The following is a 22,131-nucleotide window of genomic DNA, read 5'->3' on the forward strand; positions in this document are numbered from 1 at the left end:
TTCTGTTGTATACATGGAAAAGCTCCTTTTCAATGTTTCCAAGGGCAGAATAAAAAATAAAACTAATTTAAAAAAATAATACTGCAAAAATACAAAGAACAAATTTGACCCAAAGAACAGAAACAAAAAGATATCTCTACCCCTTGCTTTGCAAAAATGGAAGTGGCCCATAGGCCCATATGCAGGAACACTGCATAGTTATATTTTTTATGTATTGATTTATTTTGCTGACTTTTTTCTCTTCTTCCTCTTTTTTTTTTAAAAAAAAATCTTTATATAAGGGATGGCTCCCCAGAGAGGAGGGATACAGGGGGAAATTTAGTTGGTATGAAAAAGTCAATAAAAATATGTTTTAAAAAATATTTACTCCTACTGCATCCCTATTACCTCTAGAGTCAAATACAAATCCCACTGTTTGGCATTTAAGGTCCTTCACAACCTGGGCTGCCTTTCTGGCCTCGCCATGTGTGCCTCACTCCCCTTTGCGCATTTGGACCAGTCACCATAAACCTTCTTGTTCATCTCCACAAACAACCCACTACCTCCAACCTGGGTGAGTTTGCACAGGTTGTGCCCCATGAATGCACTCCCTCCTTCCTTCTCCAAGAATTTCTCGTTTTCTCCACAGCTCCACTAAAAGTCTTTTCAACAGGAGGGCTCCCCAGATCCTCTCCCCCTCTTGTCATGACGTCCAGTACACATATGGACCCTGTAGCACACACAGACCCTGTCTTACCCCACAGGGGCTAATTCCTTGAAGACAGGGCCTGGTCCGTGTCTGTCTTTGTATCCCCAGAACCTGACACCGAGCAGGGGTTTCCTCAGTGCTTGGCTGACTGATTGTTAGAGGATTTTTAAATCAGTGTTTTTATTCTGACACCTACCGTCATCATCTTTGTTTTCCAGGGGAACGCTCCAGGCAATCAGATTTCTCGCAGTGCGACCCTCTTCTGCAACGATTCTCCTCACTTTGTCATGGCTATTGGAACGCTGGAAGGAGGCCTAAATACAGGAGAAAAGGATCAGTTTACTTCAAGTCAATATAGGCATTTGACAGTCTACACGTTTTCTCAAAAGAGGAACCATAAAACCTTATTGGGAAACCAGCAGAAATCAACCAACAGCTTCTAATGTCGGTCCTCCTGCTAACCAGCTCCACAACCTTCTGCAAAATGCTCCAAGCTTTCTGAATGCACTTGGCCCCAATTCTAGGATTCTGAGCTAATTTAAAGTTTAGCTATACTTTTTCAAAGGAAATGCTGTTTTATTACTTTGCGGGAATATACAAACTAAAGTCAGACAAAATGTTGTCAAAAGGTAAATAATTCATCTCAACCCACTTAAGAAACAGTAGAATGTAAGCACTACCATGAAGGCAAGTATTGTTTTTCATTCTGTCATTCTGTCCTTAGTACCTAGAGCCTTACACATAATAGATTCTTAATAAATACTTGAAATGATGTGAGTAAATATAATTGGTAATAGTATTAAGCAGGATTATATTTTTCCATATAAAAAATAAGTGCTGCTTAAAAGGAAGTATTTTTAACATGCTAAATATTTCCCCTATAATCTTATTCAGATTTTTTAATATTTCCTCCTTATTACTAATGTCTATTTTGGCCTAGCAGGATGTACCAAAAGTCTTGAAGTAGTTTTATGCTTTAATAGCTTAAATTAAGCTTCATATAGCTTAAAAGCCATATTAATATATAAATTAAGCTATAATTATCTAAATTAAAGTCTATATGGCTTTATTAAACTTGAAGAGCTTAAAACTGCTCCAAGACTTTTAGAACACCCTATATTAATGCCTACTTGAAGATTTAAATGAAAAATTCTAGAGTTGCCTGAGCTACAAAGAGGTTAGTTGAATGATTTGTCCAGGGACACACAAGTCAGAGGTGGGATTCGGAACCTAGTCTTCCTGACTCAACGCCCAGCACAATCCACTACTGGGGTCTCATGCATGTGTATGCAGAGTAAACAGAGATATATACAAAATCAGTGGGATCATTAATGACTAATTGTCTTAATATTATCATATTTAATCATGGGATTTAGAACAGAAAAAGAGCTTAGAGGTCATCCAATCTATAACCTCAGATTTACAGTTGAGGAAACTGAGGTCTGAAGAGGTTAAGTGAATTGCCCAAAGTTACAAAAATAATAATTATTATGGCAGAATCAATTATCTCAACTCATCATCTGACTCCAAATTTAGGGCTTTTTCCATTATGCTACACATCCTCCAAATTTTATACCTGAAATCACTACAGATATACTGCATACAATTTGCCATAGAAATACCACTTAAAATAAATAAAATGTACCAGACCCTCATGTCAAAGCAACCCACTGCCAAATATGACATTTTTGAAAAAAATTGGGAAACTTGAAATGACAGTGCCATCCAAAAGTGTTATTTGAGTTTTCACAAAAACTCTGATTCTGTTTTGCCAGGTGGGTATTTTTTACTCCACAATGACCCTGCTTTGTCGCAGTAGCAATGATGGAGATTACTCTGGCAGAGGCTGCCAAATAATTCCCTCCTCGACTTTGGTTGTAATTGCATCCCGCTAACACACACTCTGGACACAGGGATCTGACTGCTCTATCATTTGAGGTCTTGGAGAATGCAAAGCAGTGGTAACAAAAGTAGCACTTTGAAGACCCAATGGGACCCAAAGGACAGGAGTTGCCAGCTCGGTGGATGCAGACCACGTCCAATCAGGGAGGTTTTCTTGGCCTTCAGGATGTAGCACAACAGAAAACGTCAAAGGCCAAGACAGATCAGGATTCTTGGGCCGCTCTCCTAAACAGAATATTAAGTATTAAGAGGAAAAGAAATCCCAGAATTCCGATGACACAGAACTCAAAAGTCTGACTAAAGCAACCTACAGCGTCACGAGAAAATTTTCTAATACTTTACCTCAAACCAAAAGCATTTTTTCCAAATTGTGAAAAAAGTCCTTTATCCATCTCAGAATGAGACTAGTCGTCAGAAAGTCTATAATGTTGAACAACTAAAAATTAAATGACCTTCATAATATCAAGTCTACTGAGCTAGAAAACTAATAATGTCTGCAATGTATACAGAGGAAAAATAGAGGATTTACCTCTATCTATACTTCTGGACATGTATCTTTATTATATAGTTTACAACCAGTTGAAAAGTATCATAGAATCTTTTTCCATAATGCATGCAGTGCACATATAGTAATTAGAACATAACAAAGAGGGCTCCCTGAGATAAGATGTATCTGACTTTACAAAAGAGATATGTTCCTGAAAACTCACATATAAAATAAAGCACTTTAAATGCGCAAGGGGAAAACTGCAATACTTTTCTATGAATTTTTTTTCTAAACTGAAGAATATTTTTGTAACAGAAATAATCATCCTCGGGGGAGCTAGGTGGCGCAGTGGACAGAGCACCAGCCCTTTAGTCAGGAGGACCTGAGCTCAAATCCAGCCTCAGACCAAACACTCAACACTCACTAGCTGTGTAACCCTGGGCAGTCACTTAACCCCAACTGCCTGAAAACAAAACAAAACAAAACAAAATAATAAAGACAGAAATAATCATCCTCTAATTCATATTTCAGGATTCTGATTTCCACCTCAGTTTTCTGAATGCAGGTCACACCCAAACACATTTAAAGAAACCAAGTTATAAAGACTTCAAATAATTAACACCATAATTAACCTCAGTCAATAATTATACTAAACCTATCAAGAAATTATTCAAGTAACTAGCTACTAAAAGCTTAACAAAGTTAGATAAAAGCATAAATTTGTGGATTTAGTCATTTGAAAATATGAATTTAAGATACAAGAAAACTTTATAAATGAAAACTTTTAAAGAATACTTTACCTTAATATTATAATTATTAATCTGCTATTTAATTTTAATGTTTTCTATCAAAGCCCATTTTTAAAACTTCTGTAATAAATAAAGAATTTCCTGGAATAAAAGGTTTCATTTACGGACCAAAATTTGAGAACTATAAATCAACAAATATTTATGGGGTACCTATTCTGTAAAAGTCTCACTTTGAAAGATATACAAAGTATAAAACCTGATGCCTGCCCTATAGGAACACAATCCAACTGGGGAGACAGGGTATAAACATGTAAAAACATATACAACATAAGAGTTAAATACTAATGAAGACAACAACATAAGAGACATCAACAAGTCTGTCATGATTAATTGCCAAGTTTGTATGTGAGTGGACAATGAGTACTATGAGTTTAGAAAAGGGTAAAAAGTAGGCTACAGTCAGGTCTGGTAGCCATGTATATATTTCCCTACTGCTGGGAAGACTGAAACTAACAGATTGCTTGAGTTCTGGAGTTCTGAGCTACAGTACAACTAAAGCCAATTGGGTATCCATCCATACTAAGTCTTGCACCAATATGGCTAACCCACGAGAGCAGAAGGCCATCAGACTGCCATAGAAGGGATGAACTAGCTTAGGTTAGAAAAATTAAGCAGGTTAAAGCTTCCATACCAATTACTATAGTGAATTGGATCGGGAGTGGCTACTGCACTTTCAGACTGGGAGATAAGGAGACCTAGTTCATCTTGTCCTAACTTCACCCCCAGATCCCCATCCCCAGCAGAAAAGAGGGCCACTGCGGCCTGAGTCATCTTTATGGAGAAGCTTGAGCTTAGCCCTGAAGTATTAGAAACTTGAACTGAGGCTTCAAGCATAGGAAGGATTTGGTTAAAAAGAGAAGGAAGGGAATTTCAGGTAAGGGAAATGCCATTATCCATAATTAAATGAAAGAAAGAAATAACTAGAGCAGGTCTATACTACCTCCATTAGAAAAACATGGTATGTAAAATGATTTTATTCTGTATTCTACTATGTGCCCTTTGTTTAGATAAATCTCAAATGTCAGCAAATTAAAATAAACATGTAAAATGATTCCATGTATGTGTAACTTTCATAGAACAATCAATTATATCAACTTTGTTACATTTGGCAAACATACTTTCCAATCCCAAACTTCAGAAAGGTATAAATTGTGATTGTTTCTAACCACCTCTATATTCTCTCAAGTCGCACACATCCCTTGATTACTGATCTCCCATCCCCACAAGCTAATAACCTACTCATGCTTCAAGGTTCAAATTCCATCTCTTCAATCAGCCAGTCAGGAAATAAACATTTATTAAGCACCTACTATGTGCCAAGTACTGAACTAAGTGCTAGGGTCACAAAGAAATGTATAAGACAGTCCCTGATCTCAAGGAGCTCCCAGTCTAACAAGGGAAGACAGCATGCAGATCACTTCATACAACAACTTACAAACAGGATAAATTGGCCATAATCAGCCAAGGGAAGGCACTAGAATTAAGGGGGGCTGAGAAAGGCCTCCTGTAGAATGGGGGAGTCAGCAGGTAGTACATTCCAGGCAAGAGGGACAGCCACTGAAAACACCCAGTCACAAGACAGTGTCTTGTTTGTGGAACACCAAGAAATCAGTGTCACTCGATGCACAGAGCAGACATGGCTGGGGGTGTTTTGAGGTATAAAGAGGCTGAAAAGGTTGGGCAGAGGGTGTTAGGGAGGACTTTAAACACGAAACGGAGAGAAGAAAGGAACTAGGGGCACCTATCATAAACAGCCTACTTAAAAAGTTTAACCACAAAAGGGAGGAAAGATATGGGATAATAGCCAATGGGAGCAGGTAGATCAAGATGGCTTTTGGAGGCTGGGAGAGACATGGGCATGTTTGTAGGCAGTTGGGATTCAGCCATAGGCAGGGAGGGATTGAAGATAAGTGAGAGGGTGGGCATGACAAAGAAGATGGGATGGGACAGGATCACTTGGGCAGGGGTAAAGGAGGAGATGGTGGCAGAAGGCATCTGGGTGATGTGAGAGAAGGGAACAGAGGGAAGTCTCTGTAAATGACCAATGTTTGTCAATAAAATGTGAAGCCAGATTCTTAGCTGAGATGGGGAGGGGAGGGGATGTCATGGAAGGTTTGAGAAGTGATAAAAAAGGTTTCTTAAGAGTCATTGTGGTGAGTGGGATGGTGAGGAAGGTGTAAAAAAAGAATGACCTTGATGTTGTGAAGGTCCAGTTAAGGTGACTCGGAAGGGAACCAGTAACCACACTTCAGGGATTTTCTCTCCAGTTTTGTCCAGCAACCCATGTATAGGACCAAAAGTGGTGGATGGTGGGGGTGATCCAAGGCTGATGCTTCCCAGAGAAAGATCTGTGATATGGTAAGGGGGAATCTAGGGGTGTGAGAGAACAGGAAAATGATGAATAGAACTGGTTTACCAAGGGGCCAAGATGGAGGAGTGGGGAAAGCACAAGGGTGATGACCCAGGAAAGAAATGAATAGTGACAAACAACAGGGTCTGAGGGTGCAAGGCAGAGGGAGAGGTGGAATGGTGATAGACTGTCATTGCCATTCAGCCATTTCAGTCGTGTCCAACGCTTCACGAACCTATCTGGGGTTTTCTCAGCAAAGATACCAGAGTGGTTTGTCATCTTCTTCTCCAGTGCATTTTACAGATGAGAAAACTGAGGCAGTTAAGTGACTTGCCCAAGGTGACACAGCTAGTAAGTGTCTGAGGCCAGATCTGAAATCAGGGAGATGAGTCTTCCTGACTCCAGGCCTGGCACTCTATCTACTGAGCCACCCAGTTTGTGCAGTAGACTGGGATCAGATAAAGGCATGGACATGGAGACAGAATGTATGTGGGTAACAGCAAGATCAAAGACATGATCATCTTTGCGTGGGACTAAAATGGGACGGAGGAATAGCTCATGCGAAGTGAGTACACCCAGAAACTCAAATATTTGAAGGACTATCCACACATATGTCTCCTATATAGAGGCAGGAATTGAAAGGGAAAGACTGTGAGCCTGGCACTCAATTCATTAAAGAAGGAAAAGGAATGACCTAGAGGTTGGCAGACTACAGCTCCCAGAATCTTGACTAGGAGGCAGATGGAGACTGAGAGAACCTCCAAGGAGGAGAGGTTACAGAATGATGGAGGGAGAGCGAGAGCCTAGAAGTGGCAACAGAGAGCAAGAAAAACTCACCTTCCACCCCTCCCCGTGAGTCAGGGGAAAAAGTACAAGTACAGTCAATGCTGGAAAGGGAGACCAGGGAGGCTGTGCCATCAGAAGGGAGAGAAAACTTGAAGATGAACAAAGGGAGAACAGAAAAGATTTAGATGAAAGAAAGTTTGTTGACTTCAGAGAGCACAATGGAAGATGGGAAGAGGGGGAGGGGGTACAAGGGAAAGGGTAATGGGAGACTAGGAAGTGATGAGGAAGGTTCAGAATCATCGGGATAGGGAAGTAGGAGGGAGTTCATGAATCACTGCACAATGATTTTAGGTATGCAGACAGTGTTTGCTTTATGGAAGCGGACCATTCCACAGACCTCTATGTAAAATTAAGTAAGCCCTCGGAAGTGGAGAAGGGAGGGAGAGGAGGGAAATGGGAATGAGAAGGAGCACCCAGAGGGAGGGGGCCAGCATACGGTTCAAGGACACTTGGGGGCTAGGGACAGAGAAGCAAGAGAAGTCAGGGACGGAGCCAGCCACATGAGGACCCGGCCAGAACCAAGAGGAAGAACACTGAGGGGCAGACATGTGTGGGCTGGACACAAACACAGGAGAGAATGGGATACCTACAGGCTGGGGACAGACACATGATATCCAAACTCAGGACTGAAAGAAGACAGACACACGGGAACAGCACAAGAGCAGGTGGGCAGAGGGGGCAAGGGACTGCACATTCTGCTGCATTCACTTGGAGGGGTTTTTTGGGGGGAAGGAGGGAATAGGAAGGGAGGTTGCAGAGCACTTGGTAAGAAGCAGGGGCAAGCAAAGAGAGAGAGAGGAGAGAGAGAAGAGAGAGAGCTCAAGCACAAGCCCACACAGTACGGTACAGTAAGTTATCAAAGATGGTTTTTTGGAATGCGGATTTCTTTCAGAATTCTTTACATTTACTTAAAACAAGAACAGTCAACATCGTAAAAGTCCCTAGGCGTTAGGCCTCAGGGCAGCTCCCTCTCCGGTCACAGGCAGCTCAGGTGAGGGGAAGAGTGTTTAGAGCTGAAGGAAGAGTATTACTCCCCCTCCCCCAAAGCATGAAATGAGGCTGGAGACTCACAGCCTTTCTTCTCTTCCCTGGAACCTGAAGCTTCTGGTACTTAGGTTTTTTTTCCTTTTTCATTAGAAAACAGGCGATCAGGCAGGACACCTGGCAGCGATGAAATGGCATTTTCTACCCTTACCTCAAAGGCAGGATCCTGGTAAGAGATGGAATGGCAGTTCTCCTTTCCCCTGGGAGGCTGGAGACCCCTCCTTAGTGGTCTAAGGCTCCTCTAACAAAAAGTGCTCCCTCACTCATACTTAGCTCACTGCATTTGCTACTCTTCGAAGGTACTTATATCCTCATCTGACTAGACCAGAATCCCCTTGAGGGCAGAGAACCTTTCTTATCTCTGTATCTCCCCCAATGAACTGCATACAGCAGGCACTTAATGTTTGCTGAAGGAAACAAATACTCGGCCCCTAACTTGCATGTCCAATCTGTACCCATTTACCAAACTCAGGCTTTCCTACTGTCTGTCAATAGTTACTGACTACCTAATGCCACCCTGCACATCCCAGTTCTGTGAACATTTCTGAACTACCTCTCTCCTGAGCCAACTCAGGTCTGACATTGCCCAGGAGTTCTTACTAACCTCCGCTGACCTCTACCTACCAATCACATGGAGGGTCTACATAAATATCCTGGTTATGTGCTTTAAGAATTCTATCTCCTAAAAAGGACCTACATGTACAAAAATATTCATAGCAGCTCTTTTTGTGGTGGCCAAGAATTGGAAATTGAGAGGATGCCCATCAATTGGGGAATGGCTGAGCAAGTTGTGGTATATGAATGTGATGGAATACTATTGTGCTATAAGAAATGATGAACAGGCTGACTTCAGAAAAATCTGGAAAGACTTGTATGGACTGATGCTGAGTGAAGTGAGCAGAACCAACAGAACGTCGTACACAGTAACAGCCATGTTGTGTGATGACTAATGTTGATAAACTTAACCCTTCTTGGCAATACAAGGATCTAAGACATCTCCAGAGGCCTTGCGATAGAAAATGCTATCCACACTCAAACAAAGAACCATGGAAGCCAAACTGTTATTTTTTTTTTCTCTTCTGTTGAGTTTTGTTTCCGCTTTCTGATGGTTCCTCCTATTGGTTTTAATTTCTACTTACAACATCACTAATGTGAAAATATGTTTAATATGAATGTAAATGTGTAGCCTATATAAGATTGTTTGCCATCTTGGGGAGGGGGAGGGGTGGAAGGGGGAGAAAAATTTTAAACTCAAAAGCATATGGAAGTGATTATTGATAAATCAAAATAAATTAACAAAAAATTAAAAAAAAAAAGAATTCTATCTCCTAGATATTTTAAGAAAGGGTTGGATAAGTCTATGAAGGTGAAGTGGATAATAATTTGCCTCAACTTTCCATTTGTTACCAGATGGAACCCACTGTCTAATAATTAGGAAAGATTTGAGTCTTATATCCAATGCAGTAACTGACTGGGTTACAACCAGTAACCCAACTTTCAGGTATTGCCCTAAAGGCAGCTAGATGGCACAGTGGATACCGGGCCAGACCTGGAGTCAGAAAGTTCAAATCTAGCCTCAAACACTTACTAGCTGTGTGACTCCGGGCAAGTCACTTAATCTCTACTTGCCTCAGTTTCTTTATCAGTAAAATGGGCATAATAATAGCACCTCCTTCCTAGGGTTGTTGTGAGGATCAAATGAGATAATTATTATAAAGGGCTTAGCTCAGTGCCTGGCACATAGCAAAAGCTATATAAATGTTGTTGTTATTACTGAAAACCCACCTTCACACCTTTAACTCCTTAACTCCATTACATCGAACCATTTCCTTTTCAATGCACAGGGAAAAAAAAATTAAAACAAAAAGCTACCGGCAGTTTGTATTTTTTAATAAAAAATTACAATTTTTGTAATCTACTTTTTCTTTTACTCCTATTTCCAATATTTCATATACAGTAACATTACAGTTATTGGTTTTATCACAATGTTTGAACAGCGACTGTTTCATAATATAAATCCCACTTTTATTTAAAGTCCACACACATATTGTGTGGACTTATTTCAGTAGCACATTCATAAATCCTGTCATTTTTGATAATCTAGTTCTTATAAAAATGTCAGGGACATCTGAGGCATTACGGTTTTAAGCAGTTTTATCTATGTGTAGCAAGATCTGAAATGCGATAAATGAGTTTGAGAAACTATATATCATTTTGGCTATTTATAACAATAATATTTTCCCGTGGGGTCTTCTTTCAGGGCACCTAAATAAATCTGTGTATTTTTATGCAAAGCCAAAGTGTGCCATCTAGTGCCAAGCAGAGAACTTACAGACCATGCATAAGGTTTTCCAATAAGATACACACACATTAGTGACCAATATATTTATTTGCAGTGAAATTTTTGATGTTATATTACAGCAAACAACTTAAAGAATTTTCTATACATTTCTGAGCATGTATTTGAATTGTAGACTGGTCCACATGCACTTGCTTCTACATTTGCTCTTCGTTCTTCCAGGTGACTAGGACTCCAAGCGGTCTTGAAAGAGTTGCATGTTTTGGTGGTTCATGTTCAAATTCATATCTTTATTTCTCTGTAACATTTCCAGTTTGCCACAAAAACTTTAAAATTACTTGCACTGCTTAAATATCAGGTGCAATTCCAGTTTGAATTTCTAGTTTTTTACATGTATTACCATTCTGGTAACATCACAATGGCGACCATGTGTAGTTTTATATGAGTGAAACAAGATGAATTTAAAATATCTATAAAATGTTTGTTTCAGAAACATGGTCATTAAAATATTTTCAACTTTATATTGTGGAAATTAGTAGTATCTATTCAGAGAAATTAGTGAAAGGCAATTAAGCAGATCTTCTTAATTCTGCAGTACTAGACCCAGAGTTAAGAAGACCTGGTTAAAATTCCATCTTGAACTGTAGCTGTTCAAACACGGGCAAGCTGCTTAAATCTCTAAAAATCTCTCTAAGACAGTGTGATAGGCAGGCTGTAGTCAGTCTTTCCAAACCTACAAAATCACAATTAACCTACAATTAATCTGGTGTCACAAAAACAAGAATGAAATCAAACCTGCTTCCAAGGAACAAACATCTCATGGGAGACATACACACAAAATAAGAATGCGCTGAAGAAACTCAGGATAATTTGGGAAGAGAGGGCCTCACAGCTGAGGGAATCAGGAAAGGCCTCCTCTGAGAGAGGGCACTGGAGCTGAACTCGGCAGGAAACTTGGATTTCTGAGAAACAGCTCCTAATTACAGGCAGCATCAATACAAAGGACATCATGGGCGGGAGGGCACGAATGACCAGTAACAGGGAGGAGGAGCCAGGGCAAAAACCCAAAGCTGAAGACAGGGTGTGGTGAGTTAGGAGCAGGAAGAAGGCCAGTAAGGCTGGACCCCACAGTTGGGGAGGGAAGGAACACGAAGGCAAGCTGGAAGGGGGGCACTTTCCTAGTCAGACAAGAGTGTCTGTTTTATCCTGAGGCCATAAGAAGCCTCTGCAGACTAGCAAGACAGGAAAGGACAAGCAGCCCTGAACTTCAGAAAATCACTTTGGCAGCGGTACAGACAAGTGGTGTCAAACTCAAGTAGAACCGGTCCCTGGGAGCTATATGTTGACTTAGAAAACCACAAGCAAATATTATCTATTTTGTATTGTATTTTTATTTATTTTTTAAACATTTCCTGATTATATTTTAATCTAGTTCAGGCCAAGAGTTTTGCTGCCAGAAGTCTGACACTGCTAGCCCTGAGGACAGACTGAAGCTGAGAAAAACTTGAGGCAGGGAGGCCAACTAGGAGGCTACCCGAGAAGTTGTGAGGTAAAAACAACAAAATTTTGCTATTTATTTGATATGTGATGAGAGACAGTGAAGAGTCAAAGACAGCAATGAGGTGGTGAAACTGGGTGACTGGAACTCAAAAGAAAGAGTGTGAAAGGGCAGAGACAGAGGGAGAAAATTTGGAACTCAAATTTTAAAAAAAGTTAAAAATTATTTTTACATGTGATTAAGGGAAAATAAAATATTAAAATCATAAAAAAGAAATAGGGAAATTCAGAAGAGGGGTGGGATGGGAGGGGAGTTTTGTTTTGAAGGCTGAGTTGAAGCTGTCTAGTGGGTCATTCCATTGGACACATCCAATCAGTAACTGCAGATGCAAGCCCAGAGCTGAGGAGAGGTCGAAGCTTTAACGACAGACTCTGAAGTTGTTGACGTAAAAATGATCGTTAACTCCATGGGAGCAAAGGAAGTCACCAACTGAGAGAGTGTAGAGAGAACAGAGGAGGAGTGCTCTGGACAGATCCTTTGGGGACAAGTACAGTCAGGGGACGTGACACAGATGATGATGCACAGCTGAGGAACAGAGGTCATCCGGACAGGAAGCAAACTAAGACAGGGCACCATCACACAGTCCAAGAGATAGGTAAGTCCAGAAAAAGGTGGTCAGGATCGAGAGAGGGCCATCAGATACGGTCAATAAAATCCAAAGTTCAGGCCAAAAGTAAATGTTTTTAATTTACCTTACCTTGGACAGAATGTAAGTAAGGTACCTTTGTACCTCCTGTGCCTAGCCTAGGGCCTGGAACGAAGCAAGTGCTTTAATAAATGCTTGTTAAGTGACTATTTACATGGGATTTCTCTTCCGTTCTCTTCCATTTGTGAGTAATTTACAGAAAGGGTGATGACATTTGTGATTTTTTTATTCCACTACCTTATAGTGGTAGGCAGGTGGTACACTGGAGAGAGACCTAGGCCTGAAATCAGGAAGACTCCAGTTCAAATCCAGCCTCAGACTTCTTATCTGTAAAATGGGGATAATAATAGCACTTATTTCCTAGGGTTTTTATGAGAATAAAACTAATCATTTGTAAAACACTTTGCAAACCTTATAAAGTGTTAAATCAATGCTAGTTAAATGCTGCAGAAAAAATTGTCTAGGTTAATTTTTCACTGCTTCATGATAGTTTTCTAAGTAATCCATCATATTGTCTGCAAATAGAAATAATTTTGCTTCCTCTTTGCCTCTACCTATTTTTCTCGATGTCTTTTTCTTATTACATTTCTAGCACTGCCAAGATTGAAAACAATGAGAAATCTTACGTTAGCTTGATCTTATTGGAAAAGCTTTCCGTGTTTCTGCTATAAATTATGCCAACCCTTGCTTTTAGATGCTTTTGATCATATCAAGATTCATTTTATTCCTATAGTGTATAGCGTTTTTAACATAAATGAGTGCTGCATTTTGTTAAAGGCTTTTTCTGTTTCTATAGATACAAATATGATTTTATTACCTTCATTCACATGTTTTAATTTTTTAATTTTAATCATTAATGTCTTTATCATTTTCCTAATACAGCAGCACCCTTACATTCATGGCACAAAAATGCAAACTGGTCATAGTGACCGTTTTTAATATATTGCTTGTATCCTCTTTGCTTATATTTCATTTGATATGTTATATTAATATTCATGAGTAATTTTGGTCTATAGTTTTGTTTCTCTACTTTCTCTCTCCCTAGTTTAGGTATCAACACCATAACTGTCTCATTGGAAAAACTGGTGATGCATCATCTTTCTTTATTAAAAAGTTTATGTAACAAAGAAATTATTTATTCTTTAAATATTTTATATAGTTCACTTCTAAATTTATCTGTTCTAGGGTTGCTTTCTTTTTCTTTGGGAGATTATTCGTAGCTCAATTGCTCTTTCTGATAATTAACTGTTTGACAATCTACATTATGTTGCATTAATCTAGGCAATTTATATTTTATAATTATTCAACCACTTTTAAGTTTTTAGTTTTGTTGGCATATTATAACATTTTCTTATAATTTTGTTTTCTCTCCATTTGTTATCAATTCCTCAATTTTGATTTTGGTAATTTGGTTTTCCTCTCTTTTTTATTTTTAAATCAAATTAGCTAATGTATTATCTGTCTTACTGGTCTTCTAACTTGGTATTGATTTTTATTTCTGGGCAACAGTTTTCTAATCTGCAAAATGAGGATGTTAGAATAGATGACCTCTAAGGTCTTTTCTAGCTCTAAATCTATGATACTATGATCTCTGCTCTTACAAGGCAAAGGTCTGACTGTACAAAGACAGCTGATTTGGAAATGACTCCCACAATGATAAGGAGTCACTTCTTATCTCTTAAGATGTAGTCAATTTCATTATTTGTTGTTTGCCATTTCAAGCATCTCCCAATGCTCCTCTTGAAGAAAATGCTCCTGGCACACAGCCACGAGGCTTCTTTGTAATCTATAAACCTCTAGCCTCTTACATTTCTTGATGCCAGACGTATTTTCAGTCATCCTCCCCTACTTTACCTTTACATTAAAGTTTCCAAGTACAAAAGTATATAGTAATTAAATTGGGAAGATCTTACTACGTTGTCTGTAGAGTCTCTACAGCTGCTCATCCTCTGCAATTGGTGAATTAGCAGTAACTATCTTCACAGGAGACAGCTTACAAAATTTCATCATAAACAATGCAATACTAGATGACTGCGCGTCCCATAAAATTAGGTTTCTTGTTGCCTCTGGATACACAATGCAGTTAAGCGAACATTAAATGTATTTGGCACTGAGGATATACAAGGACAAATGAGGTCGCCGGTGCCTCCCCTCCACCAGGATATAATAAAGCCAGTTCTACTGTAGCGGGGAGGGGGGGGGTGCCCCGGGGCCTTCAAGCCAGCTCTCTTCCCCTTCACCTTCAAACTCCACTTTTCTTCAAACTTTCTAAGATTCACTTCCTCCAGTAGTTTGTAAGCCCATTCAGGTGGGTGGACAAGGACCTCCCATGGAGGATGCCAGCAGAATAGCTGTTTCTAGACAGTCTGAAATCTGTCACTTTTAGTACTGTCTGCTCACCCCTACCCCATCCCGCCACCGTCACTGAGGGTCATTTTGTATTTTTCGTTATTTCACAGGCTGCCCCAGCCAAATAATTCATCCCGCAATGGCCAGACTACTTACGAGCAATGAACCGTTGCTTACATATTTAGCTAGGCTGGTCTTCGGGAGACAGACAGTCTCTTGCTGAGACCATACTGGTCATATCTTTTCCAGCACAACAGAAGAACAATTCCAAAGGGAATTCTATTTTCCCTTCTGTACCCACCCCTCCTCTAAATCACCCCGTTTCCTTCCAGGATGCTGCCTTCTCCCCAGTCATCAAGGCTGGTAGCTGTGAGGAGGTCTTCCCTCTCCCTCAACTCCAAATCAGACCTGCCACCATCTCGTCAATCCTATGTCCATTCTCTCCCCTTCCAGCTACTCACATGGCTCTCGTTCAAACCCTGGTCACCTAGGCTACCGTACAATCCAATCTCCCCTCCAGTACCTTCTCCACAAAGATAATCCTGCTTCAGCAAAAGTCTATTTGCATCATTACCTACTCAAAAACCTGCTATTCTCTATTCTCTCTTACATAAAATACAAACTCCTAGCCTGGAATTTAAGGCCCTTCACAACCTGACTCCAACCTACTTTACTCCTCCTCATGATTTTATCTGGAATAATGGAAAGATCACAGGATTTGGAGTCAGATGACCTGGGTTCAAATTTGAACTCTCCTACTTACAAGGAATGTGAGTTCTCTCCTCTCTGAGGCTGTTTCCTTATCTGTAAATGAAGGCACTGGTCTAGATCAGAGGCGTCAAAACACAAAATGTAACTGGGAAATTTTTAACAAAATAAATAAAAATAAAATAGGACAAAGAAATGTTCATATGTGGTTTTCTAAGTCACTCCATGGCTGGTCCACCGGGATTCTTAGGTATGGGTTAGTGATCTGTTACTATTTGAGTGTGACAGCACTGGTCTAGAAGACCTTTGAGGTCCCTTCCCCACTCAAAATCTATGACTCTATGAACTCTACATTTTAGCCCAACTGATCTAATAGCTGCCTTCTGAATCTGATAGCCCATCTCCTACTTCTGCACTGTTCATGCCTGAAATATACTTCATCATCAAATTCTAAGAAACCACAAAACTTCGGTACCACTTCCTCCAGGAAGGCTTCACTAGTCTGCAGCTCCCCCACTTGTCAGGACTTTGCCCCTTAACAAATTGCAACGTATCACTTTTACCCATGCCCCGTGCTAAATCCCACACCCCTATCATTTGCCTAATGAGACACTGCTGGGGGCCTTTATGTTTACTTTCAAGTATTACTACAGCATACCAATTACGTCTGTACAAAAACAAAACGGACTGTCTCATGAGAGAATGAGTTACCCATCCCTGGAAGCATTCAAGTAGAGGCAAGAGGACAATCTGCTAGTAAAGACCCTCTCATAGAAGAAATGCCTGCATTGGGCAGGCTACTTGAGCACTACCTTAAAGGGCCCTCTCAACTCCTAAGATTTTACCTCATCTACCACAGTCCAAACAGCCTAGCATGTAACAGGCCATCTAGCTTACTGCTGAAAAGGATAAAAAACTAAAACGAAATGCTGACTAGAAAGCCCACGACCAGAGAAGAGTTTAGCAACATAGGATCCAAAGTCCTTGCCTGGTAATACGCAGAGAACAGTCTGGAAAACAGTGAGCAAGGGACATGAGAAAGAAGGCGGCTACCACTTTTAACCATGTAACATTGTCCAGTTCATCCTCTTCCAAACCAGAGTTTCAATAGAAACAAAGTTTTTACATTTAATAATGTTACAAAGGGAAAAACAATATGGAAGAATAAAAAGGCCAAAGGAACAAGATAATCAAGTGTGGAGAGAGGAATAAGGTGTAAGAATACTGCAAAGGCAGGAAAGATCCAGGACATAAAGAGATCTAAATGTCAAACAAAAGAATTTATATTTGATCCTGGAGCTCACTAGCAGAGGGGGGACATACTCAGGCCTATATATTAGAAAAATCAGGTTGGCAGCCAATGGAAGGTGGAGGAGTGGGGAAGAAACTCTAGACAGGGAGACCAATTAGGAGAACACTGCAGTAGCCCAGGTAAGAGATGATGAGAGCCTACATCGGTGAGGTGGCTACATGAGTAGAGAGAAGGGAACATAGTAAGAGATATTGTGAAGGTATTAATGACAAGCCTCGGCAACAAATGGGCTATGGAAAGTTATGACCCTGAGGCTATGAGCTTGGGTGACCGGGAACACCCCAGCAGCACACTCAAAATTAATAGAGAAGACTAAGAGATGGGGAAGTTTGAAGGAAAAGATAACGAGTTCTGTTCTGGATATGCTGAATGCAAGACACCTAGCCAACACCCACATGAAACAGTCCAAAAGGCAGCTGGTGATGCAGAACCTGAGCTAAGGAGGGGTATAAGGCTAGATATATAAATACAAGAATCACTGGCATAAAGATGATACTTAAACTGTGAGAACTGATGAAGTCACCAAGTGAGAGTAGGGAGAGAAAAGGACCCAGAACAGAGCCTTGGGCCTTAAGCCACAGTTCTGGGGAGTAATATGGATGAAGAGACAGAGGAGTAGTCAGACAGGCAGAGGGAACACAGGAGAGATTAATGTCATGAAAACCCAGAGTAAAGCATTTGGGAGGAGGACAGCCAACAGGATCAGATGGAGCAGAGAGAGCTGAAAAAGGACAAGGACTGGAAGAAGACCATAAGATTTGGCAATTACAAGATCATTAGTACTTTACAGTGAACACATTCAGATGAGGGATGAGGTAAGAAGCAATACTGCCAAGGATTGAGGAGTGACAGAAGTGGAAGCAGTGGGTGAGTGTAGATAGTTTTTCCTAAGAGTTTAGCTGAGAAAGGGAGGAGATAAAGGCCGACAGCTTGAGGGAACAGCATGGTCTTGTAAGGATATGGGAAACCTGAGCATGTTTGAAGGCAAGAGGGAAAGGAACCAGGAGAAAAAGAAAGATTGAAGGTTAAAAAGAGGAGATGACTGAGGAGACAATCTGCTGGAGAAAATGGGAGGAGAAAGGAAGAAAAGCCACTTGAGTGGTAGAAACAGTGCCCAGATTTGTGGTGGGGTCTAAAAGGTGTGGGAGAAGCTCAGTTAAACTGTCCAGCTTGATCTAGGGTTCCCACCTTAGCATACCTATGTTTCCCTATATTTTATATGAGTCTCCTGGAAAATCATGCATGCCAGGGCATAATGCAGCCTGTCCAAGGTCTTGGACAGAGAACTCCAAAAGGTGAGAGCAGTGATAAATCTGTATCATGAGGCTTAGCACGAGGCTAGCAACAGCTTTCTCCTTGACAGCACCCTCTGAATTAAGGTGTGCATATGACGTGAGCTGCAGCAAGTCAGCAGGCCCCTAACAACACATGAGAACTACGTGCCAAAGTAGGAATGATGAGAACAGAAGAGAAAAAATGACTTGGCCAACTTATGAGCTTAGGAGAGAAAAGGAAGGGAGTTATCCTGAGCACAGATCAGAATGCTAACAATACACACAAAAGTGATTATCCTAAGAAAGAATGGAGGGGCCAAGCTAAAGAGATCCATGTGATGGCACGAGGAACTCAGGGACCCACTAAGATTTTAGCACATTTCCAAATAACTGAGTCAAATGTTGCTCTGAATGATTAGGCCCTGCAAGTGATTAAAGACTGACATTGACCTGGAGGGATCATCACAGGGCTCTGCCCCAGGCCCTTCTCTGTTCAATATTTCGTCAGTGGCTTAGATAAAGGCAAAGGCAGCATGCTTATAAAACCTGCACATGAAACAGTGATCGTGTTGGGAGACAGAATCCAGATGCAAAATGATAATAACAGGAGGAGACAATGGGATTAATGTAACAAGATTAAATTTAATAGAAATGAAAATAAGGTCCCAAGAAGGTAAATGAACAAATTAGGGGAGAGTTCATGTTAAAAAGACCTGAAAGTTATAGAGGTCTTTTTAAACGGTTGGTATGAGTCAACATTATGGTATGTCAGTCAAAAGAGCTAATGCAGTATGGGGGGGGGGCGTGGCATTAACAGAAATCTGCAATCAGAGAGTTTATAGTTTCACTCACTGCCCTCCACCCTAAATGGACTACTGAACTGTGTTCAGACCATAGTTTGGGGAGGACAATGACAAACTAGAACACATGAAAAGGAAGTCTAGGGGTAGGCCTTATATGTGGGTCCCTGAGAGAGCAGTTAGTGGGAGAAGCTCCCAGTGAATCCCTAAAAAGAGTACAGAGTGAGGAGAGTGGGGACAGAAGTAGAATCTTCAAACACAGGCTGGGTGACCACTGGAGGTTTGGCCTCTGAAATCCCTCCCAACTCCAAGCTTCCTGCAAGGAAACTGGTCAATGGAGAATAACTGACCTTGAGAGGTAATGTTCCCCATCCCTGGAGGTCTCAAAGTGGAAGTGGGACTAGTCAAGGATCTGTGCAGAAGAGATCCCTACTTAGGCCTAGCATGGACCAGATGACATCCAAGGTCCTTTCCCACTCTTTGAGACTCTAGGATTCTATGAAGGAACAGGGATGCAATCTGCACAGTTCCTCATGCTAAGCTGAATCCTGGGCAATTTCCTTCTCCTAGGACTGACTTTCTGAAGCAACAGGAGTTGGTAGGCCTTCCTTCAGCAACTCAAACAGTCCCCAACTCCTCTTCTCCTCTCAGCTCCCAAGTTCACGGCCAATGCTACTAGGTTATAGGCAAATAGCTTCCAAGTTAGAATCAGTCAGCCAAAAGGCACTGATTAAACACCTATTATGTGCCCAGCACTATTAAGCACTGGGTATACAAAGAAAGGCAAAAAACAGTCCCTGCTGTCAAGGTGAACCCAAGGGAGACAAAATGCACACACCTATGTACAAATGAGCTCTTACAGGATAAATACGAGACAACAAAGTAAGGGAAGGCTCTGGAATGAAGGGGCACTGGGCAAGGCTTCATGAAGAAGATGGGACCACAGTTCAAGCTGAGCCCACTGTTTACCACACTAAATTCCAACACGAGCTCTGACAAACCAGGCTTTCATGTCCTCAATTATAAAACAGAGACTACTTGTACTACCTACCTCACAGGCTTGTTGTGGAGAAAATGCTTAGAAAGCCTTAAGCCACTAAAAAATGAAAGTTAAAAAGTATTTTGCAAGATAAATTTTTATTAAAATTCAATGAAGTAAAAACAGAAAGAAAATTTTCAATTTGAGACCCCACATAATCCAAAGCAGTTCAACTCATTTTGTTCCAAAATCTCTGCAAGATTTTCTCCTTCCACTTAAGTCCTGCTCATGTCAATGAGGTGACCCTGATTTCTCAAATACAAGACCTGGCAGGTTCCACTAAGCTGGAACGGCTCCAAGCTAGAAAGGTCTGGAGATGAACACTACGTCTACTGTCAGAGGACAAGTTAAGTTCCAAGAAGCTAATCACCAAGCCAGCTGCATCACCAGGAATTTTCTAGCCACAGCAACTCTAAAAGATCAACTGAGCTGCTAAGGGGCTGCAATCTGTGTCGTGGAGGGATTAACCCACACTGGCAAAAATCAAAGATCTAGTCTGAAGTCTTACAAAAAGATTCTCTCCCACAATCCAAAGCATATTTTGGGCTGTGTGGCACCAACGATTTTCTTTTAAAGCACAGACTATTTTTTCTTTCAAGTTAAGAGCTATTTTTCAGTAGGGATTTCCAGATCTCCTACAGCTTCACTCTGTTTCCCCCCCAGCCTACCGGTTCACTTTCTTCCCTTAGTTTGTCCCACACCCTATGGACTCCTCCACAGACCTGAGCACTGTTTCAATCACTCAAATAGCCTTCTTTCCTCCAAGCCCTCCCAATCCCACAGCCCCAGAAGAGAAAGAAGCATTTTCAGCTCCTTCCAGAATCACCATGAAGGAAAAGCTTTCCTAAGGAGATGCTAACCTAGGGGCAGCTTGTTACACCAAAAACAGCACTGAGCTAAGAGTTAGGAGGTCAAGGCCTAAGTCACCCACCCAGCCATGACATCCTCTGATGATTAAGGTACGAGGAGATACAGGAGCTGGGCAGTGCAGTGTTGTCTAAAATTGTCTGTAGCAGGGAGTGGAGGATTTGGCAGGGGGTGGAATATTGAGTATATTGTCAGAGAGGATAGACATGTGCTGAGTTTTACTCATGTGCTTTTTTTCTCCTTTGTTACGGATGATAGCTAACTATATAAAGGAGAAGGGAAGGATATTTAAGAAATGAATGTGATGTAAAAACAAAATGAGTCAATAAAAATGAAACAAAGCTTTAAAATAAAGTAACCTGTAGCGTACGTGGCTTTTTTCAGTGACTGACCCTGAGTGATGTAGGGGCTGAGGAGGCAGAAATCACCTGCATGTAGAAGAATTTTGGGGTCAGCAAGGTATCATGCTGGCCTCCCAGTCTGGTCAAGAAGGATGTGATGCTGGTTATAAATCTGTCAATACACTAAAGCCAGGGCACTGAAGTGGCGTGGAGCCAAAGCTTTCAGAGACAGAAGTCATTCCAGGCCCAGGACAAAGGAGATAAACCACATTTGTGGAGGACCTCGTCATCACGGCAGATCTCACAAATTCAAAAGGCCTGACGGAATCTTCACACAGGTCTTGGGGGAGCTAGTGTTGATCAGGTAACTTCTGGAACACTGAGTACGAGGATCCATAGAGATATGTATACATACACATACATATGCATGTATACACCTATGTGTATATGCAAATATATATGACATAATTCTACATTATGTGTGTAAATATATATACATATGGAATCTCCTTACACACACACATGCATGTAAGTACACCATAACTTTCTTCTTCCCCTGTAAATAGACCCTCCCTAAGATCATGTTGGCTCAAGCGGAGGGGTCAAGTGGACACTGAGAGAGAAGCGGGCAGCTCCCAGACACTGGCAGTAAGGTTGGGGCTCACGAAGCTACAGAGAAGGTGCAGCAAGGAATCCAACTGAAGACTGGTTCGAAGTTTAAGTTAGTAGGAGGGGAGCAGCGCAGGACAGGTTCCCCTTGGGACAGACCAAGGTGTCATCTGCGGACTCACAAGGGAACTACACTAGTTGAT

The 22,131-nt window shown here is 41.1% G+C and overlaps 1 protein-coding gene across 4 annotated transcripts in view; it reads right to left on the minus strand.

Annotated features, from left to right (window-relative positions):
- The window catches only part of SCAPER (S-phase cyclin A associated protein in the ER), a 400,073-nt gene that overhangs the window by 370,428 nt on the left and 7,514 nt on the right, over positions 1-22,131 (minus strand). For all 4 annotated transcript variants that reach the window (XM_027840666.1, XM_027840664.1, XM_027840665.1 and 1 more), the window contains exon 3: positions 885-1,002. In XM_027840666.1, coding sequence (XP_027696467.1) covers positions 885-1,002 — 118 coding nt within the window. The remainder of the gene's footprint in view (positions 1-884; positions 1,003-22,131) is intronic.

This window comes from Vombatus ursinus, unplaced genomic scaffold (genome assembly GCF_900497805.2).
Source record: "Vombatus ursinus unplaced genomic scaffold, bare-nosed wombat genome assembly UNPS02014847.1, whole genome shotgun sequence".
NCBI classification, from domain to species: domain Eukaryota; kingdom Metazoa; phylum Chordata; class Mammalia; order Diprotodontia; family Vombatidae; genus Vombatus; species Vombatus ursinus.